This window comes from Dromiciops gliroides, chromosome 3, assembly GCF_019393635.1.
Source record: "Dromiciops gliroides isolate mDroGli1 chromosome 3, mDroGli1.pri, whole genome shotgun sequence".
Lineage (NCBI taxonomy): Eukaryota > Metazoa > Chordata > Mammalia > Microbiotheria > Microbiotheriidae > Dromiciops > Dromiciops gliroides.
In genome coordinates, this window is record NC_057863.1 from 623153805 (window position 1) to 623170130 (window position 16326).

Genomic DNA, 16326 nt, shown 5'->3' on the forward strand with positions numbered 1-16326 from the left:
CAGCCATTCCCCAATTGATGGGCATTCCTTTGATTTCCAATTCTTAGCCAGTACAAAAGAGCTGCTATAGGGGGAAGATAGGTGGCTCAGTGGATAAAGCACTGACCCTGGATTCAGGAGGACCTGAGTTCAAATCCAGCCCCAGACATTTGACAATAGCTGTGTGACCCTGGGTAAGTCACTTAACCCTCATTGCCCTGCCCCCCCTCCCCCCAAAAAGAGCTGCTATAAATATTTTTGTACAAATAGGTCTTTTTCTCCTTTTGGGGGATGTCTTTGGGATACAAACCTAACAGTGCTATTGCTGGGTTAAAATTTTATGCACAGTTTGATAGCCCTTTGGGCATAGTTCCAAATTACCCTCAAGAATGGTTGGATCTTTTCACAACTCCACCAACAATGGATTAGCATCCCAGTTTTCCCATATCTCCTCTAACATTCAACATTTTCCTTTTTTGTTATATTTATCACTCTGATAGGTGTGAGGTGGTACCTAAGAGTTGTTTTAATTTGCATTTCTCTAATCAATAGTGATTTAGAGCATTTTTTCATATGACTATAGATAGCTTTAATTTATCTGAAAACTACCTCTTCATATCCTTTGACAATTTATCAATTGGGGAATTACCTGTATTTTTATAAATTTGACTCAGTTCTCTATATATTTGAGAAATGAGGTCTTTATCAGAGATGCTTGTTGCAAAAAACTCTTTCCTGGTTTTCTGCTTTCCTTATAATTTTTGCTACATTGGTTTTGTTTGTGCAGTGGGGCCATCTTTTGCTTCATTTCTTTAAAAATATTTTTTTTAAGTAAAAAAAAAATTTAGGGGCAGCTAGGTGGTACAGTGGATAGAGCACTGGCCCTGGAGTCAGGAGGACCTGAGTTCAAGTCCGGCCTCAGACACTTGCCAACTTACTAGCTGTGTGACCCTGGGCAAGTCACTTAACGCCAACTGCCTCACCAAAAAACAAAAAACAAACAAACAACAACAAAAAAAAAAACAACAAATTTTTCTTGGTACTATTTTATTTTCCAATTACATGTAAAGATTGTTTTCAACATTCATTTTTGTAAAATTTTGAGTTCCAGGGCAGCTAGGTGGCGCAGTGGATAAAGCACCAGCCTTGGATTCAGGAGGACCCAAGTTCAAATCTGGCCTCAGACACTTGACACTTACTAGCTGTGTGACCCTGGACAAGACACTTAACCCTCATTGCCCTGACCTCCCCCCCCACCCGCAAAAAAAGAGAGAAAGATTTTGAGTTCCAAATTTTTCTCCCTCCACCCTCCCAAAGACAGCAATCAGATAAAGGTTTCATATATATATGTGTGTGTGTGTGTGTGTATATATATATATATATATATATATATATATATATATAATCATGTTATACATTTTTCTTTGTTAGTCATGTTTAATCATGTTATAAAAGAAGAATCAGACCAAAAGGGAAAAATCACCAGAAAGAACAAATAAAGTAAAAATAGCATACTTTGACCTTCATTCAGACTCCATAGTTCTTTTTTGTGGATGTGGAGAGCATTTTCCATCATGTATTTTGTAGTTGCCTTGGATCATTGTATTGCTGAGAAGAGCAAAGTCTATCACAGTTGATCATCACACAATGTTGCTGTTACTGTGTACAATGTTCTCCTGGTTCTTCTCACTTCACTCAGAATCAGTTCATGTAAATCATTCTAGATTTTTCTGAAATCTGCCTGCTTATCATTTCTTATTTTTGTTTTATTTCTTCCCCAACCATAAATCACCGAATGAGTGTTGCCCCAGACAAACCAAGACCTGGGAAAGACCTTACAAAGAATGTAAATGTCTTGAAATGGAGCTGGGGGGGGGGAGGGGGTAGCTAGGTGGTGAAGTGGATTCAGGAGGACCTGAGTTCAAATCTGGCCTCAGACAACTGACACTTTCTAGCTGTGTGACCCTGGGCAAGTCACTTAGCCCTCATTGTTCCACAAAAAAAAAAAAAGAAAAGAAAGGAAAGGAAATATATTGGAATGGAGCTCTAGAATCCAGGCATTGATAAAACTATTTGCATTCATATGAAAGGACTTGACTGTACCTTAAACCCCAATCACTTGGCTATCACTGATTGGCCAATAATGAGCCCCATCCCAAGCTTCAGTTAGTCATTGTTTGAGTTCTTTTGGCTCAGAGTGAGTATAAATAGCAATTGATTCTGTTCTGACCAGAAACCCAGAGGATCTTCCCCTCACAAATTAATTTTTTTTTAAGTAGGTAAAAGGAGTTCTCTTTCTTTTGGTGCAAGAGATCGGCATGGTGGCAGAGGACTTCAAAAGTGGGAGCTTTAGGAAGGTTAAGATTGCCAGGTTATAGGAAATCTGTTCTCAGTCTTTCTCGTTCTTTTACTATCTTTCAATAAACCCTTTAAAAACCTAAACTTGGCCAAGATGGCGGAGGAAAGGAAGTGAGCTCCCAAACTCATGACATGATAGCTCCAAAAAACATCCAAATAACACCATAGGAAAATGCCCGGAGCAGCAAAACTCACAGAAGAATGTGCTGAAATCATCTTCTAACCAAGAACGGCTTGGAAAGTCAGAAGGAGGGAGCTGCTATGCTGATACAGGAGTCAGGCCAACCCCACAGTCACCCTGACATAGATCCAGTCCCAGGAAAGCCTCACCAGAGAAGGAGATCCCCAGAGCCTCTGAATCAGCTGAAACACCAGTGCTGTCTGGAACTAAGCTCACAGTCTGGTGAGTGGGCTGAGCCCTGGGCAGGGGGGAGACTACATGGGTCTATGCTGGTGCTAAGGCAGAACTTGGATTTTACACCCCTGCTGAGAACCAAGACGTAGGCTTGAGCAGCAGTGGCCCAGGTAGGGGAGGGGCACAGGCTCATCAGAGCTAACAACCACAACACACAAAGCTAGTTGATTAGCAAGTTGGTCTGGGGTCATCTAGGACCAGGGAACAGGCCAGGCAAGGGAAGAACCTGATTCTCCTTAAATCATACCACCTGGGACTTCTTAAGCTTGGGATACTGAAGCCTGGAAACAGTGCCCCACTTTAAGGAGCTAAAAGTCTAGTAAAAGAAAGGCAAGATGAGCCGACAGAGAAAGGTGAGGACCATAGAAAGTTTCTTCAGTGATAAGGAAGACCAAGGGGTACCCTCAGAGGAAGATGTCAACATCAGGGCCCCTATATCTAAAGCTTCCAAGAAAAATATGAATTGGTCTCAGGCCATAGAGGTGCTCAAAAAGGACTTTGAAGATAAAGTTAGAGAAGTAGAGGAAAAATGGAAAGAGAAATGAGGGTGATGCAGGAAAGACATGAGAAAAAAGTCAACAGCTTGAAAAGTCAAATGGAAAAGGAGGTACAAAAGCTCTCTGATGAAAATAATTGCCTAAGAATGAGGATTGAACAAATGGAAGCCAGTGACTTTATGAGAAACCAAGATACAATAAAGCAAATCCAAATGAATAAAAAAATAGAGGGCAATGTGAAATATCTTCTGGGAAAAACTGCTGACCTGGAAAATAGGTCCAGGAGAGAGAATTTGAAAATTATTGGTCTACCTGAAAACCATGATCAAGGAAAGAGCTTAGACACCATCTTCCAAGATATTCTCAGGGAAAATTGCCCTGAAATTCTAGAAGAAGAAGGTAAAATAGAAATGGAAAGAATCCAACGATCACCGCCGGAAAGAGATCCCAAAAAGAAAACTCCTAGGAATATTATAGCCAAATTCCAGAGCTCTCAGATCAAGGAGAAAATATTGCAAGCTGCCAAAAAGAAAGAATTCAAGTACTGTGGAGCCCCAGTCAGGATAGCACAAGATCTAGCAGCTTCTACATTAAAGGACCAGAGGGCATGGAATATGATATTCCAGAGGGCAAAGGAAATGGGATTACAACCAAGAATCACCTACCCAGCAAAACTCATCATTATCTTTCAGTGCAAAAAAATGGGACTTTAATGAAAAAAAAGACTTTCAGATATTTGTGATTAAAAGACCTGAACTGAATGGCAAATTTGACTTTCAAATACAAGACCCTAGAGAACCATAAAAAATTGGAGCTGGGGGGACATACCTGGGGTCTTGTATTTGAGGCCGGGTTTTGGCTGGGATCCCCCTAGGTCCAGGGGTGATGCTTTGTCCACTGTGTCACTTAGCTAGGTGATGACATCTTTAGGGTTAAATTGAGGGGTGAAGGGAATTCACTGGGGGAGGGGGAAGGACAGAAGTGAAATCCTACATGAAAGTAACAGAAAAAGGCTTATGGAGTGGGGGAAGAGAAGGGAGAAGAGCAGGGCAGTAAATGAATTTTACACTCATCAGAAAAGGCTCAAAGATCTTAAACTCATCAGAGCTGCCTCAAGGAGGGACTAACAGACACACCCAACTGGGTGGAGTAATCTATTTAATCTGGGCAGTAAATGAGCCTAACACTCATCAGAATTGGCTCAAAGACCTCAATCTCATTAGAATTGGCTCAAAGAGGGAGTACTGTACACACTCAATTGGGTGAAGTAATCTCTCTAACCCTGCAGGAAAATAGGAGGGGAAGGGGATAAAGAGAGAGGGGCAAAAGAAGGAAGGGCAGAGTCTGGGAGGGGACAAACAGAAACAAATCCCTTTTGAAGAGTGATAGGATGAAAGAAGATGGATAATAGAATAAATATCATGGGGAAGGGAATAGGATGGAAGGGAAACAGTTAATAGTAATCATGAGGGGGCAGCTAGATGGTGCAGTGGATAGAGCACTAGCCTTGGAGTCAGGAGTACCTGAGTTCAAATCTGGCCTCAGACACTTAACACTTACTAGCTGTGTGACCCTGGGCAAGTCACAATTGCCTCACTAATAAAAAAACAAAACAAAAAAACCAAAAAAAAAATAGCAATCATGAAAAAGAGAAAGGGGGGGGAATTGTACAAAAAACAATTATAGCAACTCTTGGTGGAGGCTAAGAATTGAGAATCAAGGATGGAAAAAGCTGTGCTATATGATTGTAGTGGAATGGTCTTGTGCTACAGGATATGACAAACAGGATGATCCCAGACTAATGAACATCGATGTATAGTGAAGTGAGCAGAGCTGGAAGGACAGTGTGCATAGTGACAGTTCAGTGAGCAATTGTGAATGACTTAATTACTCTCAGCAGTGCAATGATCCAAGACAATCCCAAGGAACTATTGAGGAAGTTTACTATGCACCCCTATAGAAAGAACTGATAAAAAGAACACTTGTGGATGGTACATATATAACCTGGTTGCGATCTTGTGGAGGGGGGAGGAAAGGGAAGGATGGAGAAAAATTTGGAAATCTAAATCTTAAGAAAATGAATGTTGAAAACTACCCTTACATGTAACTGGAAAATAAAATAAATGGTTGTTACTGAAAAAAATAAAATAAAATAAAGTAGGTAAAAGAGTCCATTTTTTTTTTACTTCATTTCTTACCTATCCTTAATCATTGAATGGGTGGTACCTCATATAAACTGAGACCTGGGAAAGACCTTAGCTTAAAAAATCCAAGGTCTCCCACAGTATCAAGGGCCATCTCCAGTCATTCTGATCTATGTCTTGCCACTGGACCCAGATTGTTGTGGAGGAGATAGTGAGGCTGGTGACTTTATACAGCCCTGCCTCACTTAAATCCAGTTTACTGCTAGTCAGGACATCACCTTTCTGGTGTCCTTGGTCCTCTTTGAGAACAAAGGACAAACTAGGGAGCCATTGGCATGCATTGAATCAGGGAACGATGTGGTTAGACATACTTTAGAAAACTCACTTTTGCAACTGAGTAGATGGATTGGAATGTGGAGACCGGTGAGTCAGCAAGCCTAAGTATAAGACTATTGCAATCCTCTACATGAGATATGATTCAGAAATAAACTAGGGTACTTAATGGCTGTTTAAGTGGTGAGAGGGGGGCATGCAAGAATCAGTGGAAAGAGAAATGCCAACTTTGGAAGTCAATCAATTCTAGATATAGGAAGTAAAGAATTGAGAAGGACACCGAGCTTGGGAGCCTGTGTAACAGGGAAGATGTTGGTGCCCTTCACAGTAATGAGGAATTCTGAAGAGGGGAGGTTTTGGGGGAAAGACAGTGAGTTTGGTTTTGGATGTGTTGAGCTTGACATACCCAATGGACATTCTGTTTGAGAGGGCCAGTTGATGATCTGGGCTTGGAACTCAAAGACAGCTACCATGAATAGCTCTGGGAATCACTTACATAGAGAAGATGATTTAGGCCATGGAAACTGATGGGATCAGAGAGGGAAAGGGAAGAAGACTCAGGACATAGCCATTGGGGGCACCCAAGGTGTGTGACTTGGATGGAAACCCAGCAGAGAAGGTTGGGGAGAGGTCAGACAGGAGGAGAATTAGGAGAGGGCAACAGGCTGAAAAAGAAAGCCTAGAGAGTGTCCAGAAGTGACTAGCAGCACCAAATAATGCAGAGACATCAAGAAAGGTGAGGACTGAGAAGAGTCCATTAGATGTGGAATTCAAGAGAGCTCTGGTAAGTGGAGAGGGCAGTTTCAGCTGAATGAGGAGGTCAGGCCAGACTGCTAACAATTTAGAAGACAGTGAGAGAAGGAGGAGAGGCTCTAAGTGTGGATGGCTTTCTTAAGTTTATCCATGAAGAGGAGATGTAAAGGATGTGAGTGCTTCTTATTTTTTTGTGGGGCAATGAGGGTTAAGTGACTTGCCCAGAGTCACACAGCTAGTGTCAAGTGTCTGAGGTCAGATTTGAACTCAGGTCCTCCTGAATCCAGGGCCAGTGCTTTATCCACTGCCACACCTAGCTGCCCCCAGGATGTGAGTGCTTCTTAAGGAGGGCTTGGCCTTGCAAAGAGAAGGGCCACCTCTTCCTCTGAGACCACAGTGGAGAAGGGAGTGGGGGAAGATGGAGGTCTGACTAATGTGGGATGAAGCAGGAACTCTTAGCCACTCCTCTGGATTTTTTGCTCTTTTTGATGAAGTAGGAGGTGAAGTCCTCAGTTATGAGTGTGGGGGAGGGGGCACTGTCAGAAGCTAGAGGAGAGATGAGAAGGGTGGAAACATCTACATTGGAAGATGGGATTATTGCTGTTGTTCAGATGTTTCAGTCATGTATGTCCAAGTCTTCTGAACCCCATTTGAGGTTTTCTTGGCAGAGACACTGGAGTAGTTTGCCATTCCTTTCTCCAGCTCATTTGACAGGTGAGGAAACTGAGGCAAACAGGGTGAAGTGACTTGCCCAGGATCACACAGCTAGTAAGTGTCTGAGGCTGGATTTGAACTCAGCAAGGATGAATCTTTCTGGCTCCAGGCCCAGTGCTCTATGCACTATGCTGACACCTAGCTGCTGTGGGAGGTGGGATAATGGAATGAAAAGAAGCAACTAGGTGATGTAGGGGAAAGATTGTTGGACCTGGAGTTAGGAGAACCTGAAGTCAAAGCCAGCCCCAGACACTTACCAGCTCTCTGACCCCAGGAAAGTCACTCAGCCTGTCTGCCTCAGTTTCCTCATCTGTCAAATGGGAATAAGAATAGCTCCTACCTCCCTGGGTTGTCATGGAGATCAAATGAGATATTTATTAAGCACCTTGTGATTTAAAAAAGCTCTATATGAATGCTAGCTGTTATTGCACTTATTTTTCTTATAATTATTTGCTGTGGTCAGGGTTCAGATAAAAAAAAAAACATCCATGTGTAGTGGCTCAGTCAGTCTTGTTTTGTGATTTCCTTTAGTTCCACTGAGCAGCCCATGAATTCAAGTGGTGGTAAGAGGTCGGGAATAATCTAAAGCAATGTTTATTGAAACCCAAAGCTGCTATAAGTAGGAAGACACTGAAACTATTAGTTGATCTGGATCTGAATCTAGTTGTTGCATCTGGCTGGTTCTTCTGCACAACTGGGCATCCTGGTGATCTCAGGACCAATGGTGATGCTGCTGTTGGTGAATAGGTAGCCAAACCACACAGGCCAGCCCTGAGTGTCCCTCTGGCCATGCTGGAAGTAGATGTGACGGACTCCTGGGGGGTAGTTGGAGAATGTGTGGGAGACCTGGGGGAGGACAGAGTTAGTAGTCATTTGGTGGAGGTAGTCCTATGGTTCTTAACCTTGGGCTGGCAAGATTGGAGGAAGAGGGAAAATGGGGGGTGGGAGGAATAGTTTGGGCTAGCAAGGTAGTATGGCCCCCTTTGGGAAACCAATGGAACTCTTCTCAGTCATGTTTTCAAATTCATAAAATAAAATCCATGGGATTATGAAATAAACCAATTACTTTGAAATGTAAATATTGAAATATTTATACATTTTGTAGTATTGTTATATTCATAATTATATAGACACTAATATTTACGATATAGTTTATAAATATAAACATCTGTATTTACAAGATGTATTTTATAAGTGCAAATGACTATGTATATATGTTATGTGTATATATGTGTGTATGTAAAGTTAATGGATCCCAGAACAAGAACCTCTGCTATAAGGTATTATCTGACCAAGGCCCCTCAGAGAAGAGGCATGATGTAAAAAAAATTATTAACTATAACTAATCTAAAAAATTTTGTAACTGACATATAAAAGTTATAATTTTAGAAAAATTATATCTATAGTTGAAAAATTATCATTGGTTCATAAGTTCCATCTGGGTTGCCATTCAAATGTAAAAATTATATTAATTGGGCCTAATCTGTGGACTTTTGGCTGGCTATCTGACTGCTTTTAGCTTAGTATGGGCCGTTTATAAAATCCCACACTGCTCCTTCAAAATTGATAAGCAAACACCTCTTTTGTGTGTGTGTGTGTGTGTGTGTGTGTGTGTGTGTGTGTGTGTGTGTGTGTGGCAATTGGGGTTAAGTGACTTGCCCAGGGTCACACAGCTAGTAATTGTTAAGTGTCTGAGGCCAGATTTGAACTCAGGTCCTCCTGAATCCAGGGCTGGTGCTCTATCCACTGCGCCACCTAGCTGCCCCGCAAACACATCTTTTAATTAAATAATCAAACCAGGGTTTATTTATATGAAACAATTCAGAAATAAGAATACAGGAAAATAAGATATACAACCTGAAACCTTGACCAACCAACTCTCCCCATTCTCTTTTAACTTTCTCTCCTGCCCCTTACGCTTTCTCGTCTGTGGGTGTGGCCACCTGTCTGCCCTCTGCACTTAGAACCTGAGTATCCTTCCCTGGTCTGGCCCTTTTCACTGTCTGCCACACCTGCAACTTTCTTAGTGTCCTCTGCTCTCCTTCCCATCTCTCAGTTGCCTTCTCTCTACCTTCTAATTGAAAAGCCCTTTCTCCATACCCTTGCCCACCCCCAGCATCTCTAGCATCTCTGTACCAATCGGCCTTCTTCTAGCGTCCCCCTCTACTCACTCAAAGCCCCCTTTCACTTTGTCGACCCCCCCTTTTACGTCTCCCTGCATCTCTTTTTATTAACCTCCTCTCTCGAGTGAAACTTGTGCTGCCAAGGCTAATTCTAGCGCTTACAGGCAGACTGGGGACAGAGTTGAAATGGGAAAACTGCCTAGGGTTGCCCTGTGGTCCTGGCCCCAGAACCTCACTGACCTCTTTCCACTCAGAGTTGTGCCTTCCATCAACCACGACCTGTGTGAGCTCGAACATATCCAGGGTCTCAAAGTCATCACATAGCAAGTGCACACAGATGTAATAGTTGTAGCAACAGTTTGATGTGACAGCAAACCTGAGGAAAGGAAGAAGGGCCCCTCAGATCAAGGAATCCCAGAGCCTTGGAGTTGGAAGATATGTCAGAAGTCAATCGAGTCAGGACAAGGCCCCTCTTATATAACATTCCTAGCAGCTGGTTACCTGGCTTTCAATGCAGAAGATTTACTGAGATGGCAGTGACTAAAGGGGCACAGAGGAAGGAGTGCTGGCCTTGGTACCAGAGGCCCTAGGTTCAAATTCTGGCTCTGACATTTACAGCCTGTGTGCCTCTGGGGATCAGGCATCTTACTTCTCTACAGGCCTCAGTTTCCTCAACTGTAAGATTGGGGTGGTGACCATATGACCTCTGAGGTCCTTTGGAGTTCTAAGCCTATGATTCCATGACCTGATGTCCCCTCATGTTACTTATGGATAGCTCTGTTAGGAAGTGTTTCTTTATGTTAAACCTTGCTAGCAGAGCCTAGGGAGAAGTCCCCCTTGGCCTTCAGCTCAACAAGCACTTATTAGTATCACTGATTGAGAGTGGGAAGGACCATGTAGCTCATACAGTCTAACACCCTCATTGAACAAATGTGGAAACTGAGGCTTTTGGAAGGTAAATCCAAGGTCAGGCAGTCAGTGATCTTCCTGACTCTAAGTACAGTTGGATGGCATTACATGCAAATCACGTACTCTCTCCTGGGATTACAAATTAATCAATAAGGATTTCTTAAGCACCTACTATGTGCTAGGTATAGATGATGAAGGTACAAAGACAATCACTGCCCTTGTGAGAACTTATATTTTCATAAAGCAAACAATGTGTTTACACATAGACATATATACATACATCTACTCACAAATAAATATAATTTCAAGGGGGAGGCAATGGCAGCTAGGAGGGTCAGTGGCCTCATGGAGAAGGTGGTTCTTGAGCTGAGCTTCAAGGGAAGAAGCCAGGTATCCCTAGAGCCAGAAGTGAGGCAGGGGAAGGTCCCATCCAGGAGATAACCTTGCAAAGGCAGAGGGGTGGGAGACGGCCAAAAACCCAGCTGGAACCATAGAGCGTGAAAGGGGAATAAAGTGTACATACATCTGGAGAGGTGGGTTGGAACTGGGTTGTGAAGGGCTTCACCCACAGGGGACTGTATCTGCTCCTGGAGGAGCAGGACTAGCCTGAGCCACCCTGTGCTTGACAAAGATCATGGAGCCTCATGGAGGGTAAATTGGAGAGGAAGAAGGGACTGGCAGCAAGAAGACCAAAAAGGAGGCTACTGCAACAGTCCAGGGCAAGGGGGACTTGGGTGGTTGTGATTTAAATGGAAAGAAAGAGACAGGTTCAAAAGATGTTGCAGAGAAAGGATCTACCAGACTTGGCAACCATTTGGATATGGGGGAGAGGAGAGAGTGAGGAGTCAGGATGACAGTGAGGCTGGATGACTATGAGGATGAGGATGGTGGTATCCTTCATAGAAATACAGGAAGAGGGGCAGCTAAGTGGCTCATTGGATGGAGCAGGGGCCCTGGAGTCAGGAGGACCTGAGTTCAAATCCTGCCTCAGACATTTGACACTTACTAGCTGTGTGACCCTGATTGCTTCAGGGGGAAAAAAAAAACAAAATGAGGAAGAAATGAGAAATGATCACTGATGTGTGACCTGGCCTAAGTTGCCTGCCTGGGTCTCAGGTGATACCACCCTTTCTTGCCCTATTCATGGGGACATGGTGAGGATGAAGGAGCCCCTGGGTGTGTGAATTTCCCACCCCACCCCACTAGGCTCCAGCCCCACTCACCAGTCCTTGATCACAATGTCTGGCCTCACTGTGTCCATCAGTTCTTCACTATAGCCCTCGGCTTTCAGGTCCACCAGCTGAGACTTGAGACAATCACTGGGGAGACATGAGAAGGTGGTTGGACACAGGTGGGCTCAGTATAGAGATGGGCTTCTTCCTTGTCACCCCAGCTTGAGATGGGTGCTCCTCCTCCACCCACCCCACCATGCCAGCCGGGGCAGCCCATCAGATGTGACCTCCCGGGGCCATCTTGTGGTTCTGTCTCTAACAGGAGCATAGATGGATGATGTAGGGGAGTTAAAAGTACCTCCCTTTAAGTCATCTCTGGAAGTTCAGAACTCCCTTTGAACATTAGTCATCAGTAAGTTCGGGCAGCTAAGTGGCACCAGAGTACTGGACCTTGAGTCAGGAAGACTCATCTTCCTGGGTTCAAATCCAGCCTCAGACACTTAGTAGCTGGATGACCCTGGGCAAGTCACTTCACCCTGTTTGCCTCAGTTTCCTCATCTGTCAAATGATCTGGAGAAGGAAATGGCAAACCACCCAAGGATTTCTTTAAAAAAAAAAAGCCACCCAAATAGGGTCATGAAGATCTGACATGACTGAAAACAACTGAACAATGATCAGTGATTTGGCAGCCAGTAACATCAGCATCTGATTTTTGAGCCCTCAGTACTGGATGGTCTCCCTAGTTCCCTCTGACTCCTGATCCTGGGATCCTGTCAACTCTTTGAGGGTAGGAACTGGCTTTGTACCTTTCACTGCATCCCCAGCACTTAGCAAAGTGCCTGGCTCATGTGTTGGTCAGTCATTTCAGTCATGTCAGAATGTTCATGATCCCATTTGGGTTTTCTTGGCAAAGACAGTAGAGCGATTTGCTATTTCCTTCTCCAGCTCATTTGACAGATGAGGAAACTGAGGCAAACAGGGTGAAGTGATTTGCCCAGGGTCACACAGCTAGTAAATTTCTGAGGCTGCATTTGAACTGAAGTCTTCCTGACTGTAGGCCTGGCACTCAGTACAGTGGGCCACCCTGCTGCTCACCTGGCTCATAGTAGGTCCTTAATAAAAGTGTGTTGATGGACTTTGGTCTCTAGCCAGTCAGTTCAACCTTTATTAGGCATTTGCTGGATGCTTGGCACAATGCTAAGACCTGGGCATGCCCTCACATTCTAATGGGGGGGACATGAGAATAACCAGATATGGCCAAGATCCCTATAGAAACTAAATGGAAGGTTAATTCAGATGGGAAAGTACTAGCTGCAGAGGGGACTGGGAAAGGAAATGAGGAATGATAATAGGCTGCAGTGAAGATGGAGACCACTGCAGGGGTAGCCAATGCAAACCCATGGAGGCAGGAGAGGAGAGCTAGCTGGGTGGCCCACTGGATAGAGTGCTGGGCCCAGGGGTAGGAAGAGCTGTGTTCAAACCAGCCTCAAACCCTTCATAGGAGGCCACTTCAGCCTGGCTGCCTCACTTTCCTCAACTGTAAGATGATCTGGAGAAGGAAATGGCAAACCACTCCAGGATCTTTGCCTGTAAAACAGATCTAATGTTTGTAAAGGACTTAGGTCAGTGCCCAGCACATAGTAGGTGCTATTGACATGTTAGCCATTATAATTCTTATTCTTTGTCAGTTACCCAGCGCCCTCCTGGCCCTATTTGGCCTGTGCCTTCCCTTCACCCCAGAACCCACTTGAGCCAGGATTCCCCTTACCCATAGTCAGCTAGGAAGCATTTCCTGACTCGGGGGTCTGGAAACTCCTTTCCATGGAATCCAGATATGTCTTGTATGCTCCAATGATTTTCTGCTCTCTGCTCATTTTCCCAAAAATTGAACCCATCTAGAAAAAGAATAAACAGCATCTTGAGTTCCATGGAGGAAGTGGAGAGAGGGGCAGAATATGAGTCAGTTGGAGGAAATGGAATATTAGGAGAAGAGAAACCTTGGGTGGGATTGTGAGAGTTGTCTTCAAAGACAACTTGAAGGTGGCTCAGCACTCACACTCACCAGCTGTGTGACCTTGGGCAAGTCACTTCACCTCTGTCTAGGAGGCAGCTAGGTGGCTCAGAGGAGGAGAGAGGGCTGGGCCTGGAGTCAGGAAGACCTGAGTTCAAATCTGGCTTCAGACACTTACTAACAGTGTGGCCCTGGGCAAGTCACTTCACCTCTGTTTTCCTTAATCCACTGGAGAAGGAAATGGCAAACCAGTCCATTATCTTTGCCAAGAAAACCCCATAGGTCTATGGAGTCATGTAGAACAGGACACAACCAAACAACAACACACCACTCCTTGCCATGAGGTATAGCAACAAATGAATGTTGATAGGAGTGGATGTTTTTGTTGAGACCAAGATCTCTCATGCCTTGAGGATCCCATGTATGGGTAGTTGGCAAGTTCTGTTTATTTCCCAAACCCTATCCTTGCCACCCTCTGCATGCTGTGAGATTTCTTTAATATAGGTAACTCTCAAATGAGTAATTCCCTCTGCTTCCCAAGGGGGACACTTCCTCTGCAATCTGTGGCTTTAGTTGCCTGAGACACCCAGAGCTTGTGATGTGGCCAGCCTGCCTCACAGATGGGACTGGAACCCAGTTCTTTCTGGCTTTGAGGCCCATTCATTCCCCCTGTTGCCTCCAAAGGAAATCAATGTGTGTCAGGAGGGGAGACTGAACATTTGGGTCTTTAGTGGAAGGAAAAGAGCCACCTGGGACTCCATAGCCCCACCCAGGGGAGCAAGGACAGGTTCTTCCTGAGTTGGGGTAGGACAGCACTCAGCACAGGTCCCTACTATACAGCCCACCACCCTCAGCCCCCAGTAGGAGATCAGGGACCACTTACTATTTCCTGTATAACCGGCCCCAGGCTCCTCATGAAGTAAGAGAAAGCACTCAGGTGCTCTGATTCCAAACCCAGTGTCATCACCACTGGGCCATCCTACCTCCAAGGGAAGTGACATGCTCAAGATCACATGTGTGGAAAGTGACAGAACTGGATTTAAAGTGGGTCTGCTGCCTCTAGATGCACTGGGCTACCCAGCCTCCATAGGGTCCACCTGCCCATAGCATGAGACAGCTTTGATGGATGTGAAAGTTGAGGGGCCCCACCTTTGCCACAGGGGTTGTGGATCAGGTTCCTGTGGAGGCTGCAGAGGAAGTAGAAGACCTTCCAGCCAGCTACTGGCTTGTCCTGGTACTCGGAGATGAAGCCCTCTCGCAGGCACTTGCGTTTCCACAGGGACACCTGGTCGATGAGGTCCCTCCAGAGGCTGCAGACTGGCCGGCAGCGCCTCAGCAGCTCCCGGGCTGGCACCAGGGAGAACAACTCCAGGAGCACTTCCTCAGGCAGCTCATTGATGCTGGCCATGGTGCTGGCAGGAAGGGAGAGACACATGGTAGTGAGGTTCTATCCATACTGGCCCTGGTCCTTCTGGGGAGGGGCTGAGGAAATGCCTCCACACTGCACATGGGCTATGTCTTGGGGCCCTTCTCCTCCCTTTCAATGCCATCTCTCTTGGTGAGCACATGTGAAAAATGATCGTTTGCAACCAACATCTCTGAGTTTCCCCCAGTCCTGACTTCTCCCATTGCAAAGCCCTTCTTGATAAAGATTTATCAACTCTCTTTGGTCCTGGTGAGGGCTATAAACCTCTAGGAACCTTCATAACACTGACCCTTCTAAATTCTTATTAGGGTCATCAAAATTTGGTCTGGGGTGAAGATTACCACTGTGTGCTGGTAAGGCCCCTCCTCTGAAGAGGGGCTATTCACCTGTTTGGAAAGGGATATGCATTCTTTGAAGTTAGTCCAAGGTTAGGGATCCGTCAGGAACACCTCCTCTTCAAAGAGCACAGAATCTGTGACCCCACCTTCGTGAAGGGTCTTTGGTCTGAGAGAGATAGCCATGGACCTTCCTTTTATTAATAACTTGTTGGGTGTGAGAAACAAGGGTCCTCACCAACAGACTGAACCTGAATCAGGACATTAAGCAGGAAGGCAGTTTATTCACCAATCTTTCAAGAAGGGTGTCTCTATGGGCAAGGCATACACCATAGCTGCAGCCAGCCAGCCTTTTATACCCTATGCCCAAGTCCAGAAATCCTTTTCCCAGTCTCCCATTGACTGGTTCTTATGAAAGGTACAGTGTTTCCAGAGAAGCCCCCTCGAATTCTCTGTAACATGATCCCCCCCTCCTGTTACAGACATCTTCATAAGTCCCATGTCAAAAATGGTGGTTGTCTCCACCTTTGGGGCATTAGCAGATAATATTCATAAACGGATTCAAGATGTTCAGAAGGTAGTCCGGGGAACTATAGTTCACTTAGCCTCACCCTACTAACAAAAACTGGTAAAAAAAACCAAAACAAAGCAAAAACTGGTGTTTTTCTCACTTTAGGACAGAAGTTGCTTTACTGTTTCTGAAATAAGTGACACTGTATTTTCATTTCAAACACTGGCCTTTTAAGGTATTGACTGCATGGCATTGAACACAAGTAGAAAAACCTCCGTGTCAGGTCTCTAAAAGAGAGAGCACATGACCTAAAACAGGATTCAGAAGCCCTGCATTACCTACTGTCCCAAGAGGAGAGAGCTCACCAACCTACAGCCTTTGGAGCCAAGAGTGGCAACCTAAGATGGCCTCAACCTCTTGGTCCAGGAGTACCTGAGTTCAAATCCAGCCTCAGACACTTGACACTTACTAGCTGTGTGACCCCGGGCAAGTCACTTAACCCTCATTGCCCTGCCAAAAAAAAAAAAAAAAGATGTAATGACCTAAGAAGAACTTATGAAAAATGCAATCCAACTACATAGAAAGAATTGATGGTAGCTGAATACAGATTGACGTGTAATTTTCCTGTTAGTTCTTCCTTCTGAAG

General features: G+C 44.7%; 1 protein-coding gene across 1 annotated transcript; it reads right to left on the reverse strand.

Moving 5' to 3' along the window:
- Positions 1-7853: 7853 nt before the first annotated feature.
- LOC122748162 (F-box only protein 44-like) lies at positions 7854-14822 on the reverse strand. Its single transcript, XM_043993852.1, has 5 exons — positions 14558-14822; positions 13166-13292; positions 11449-11544; positions 9557-9692; positions 7854-8039 (listed from the first exon to the last, which is right to left on the reverse strand). Exons 1-5 carry the CDS (start codon positions 14814-14816, stop codon positions 7854-7856), a joined length of 804 nt encoding a protein of 267 aa, XP_043849787.1. The 5' UTR covers positions 14817-14822.
- Positions 14823-16326: the final 1504 nt, after the last annotated feature.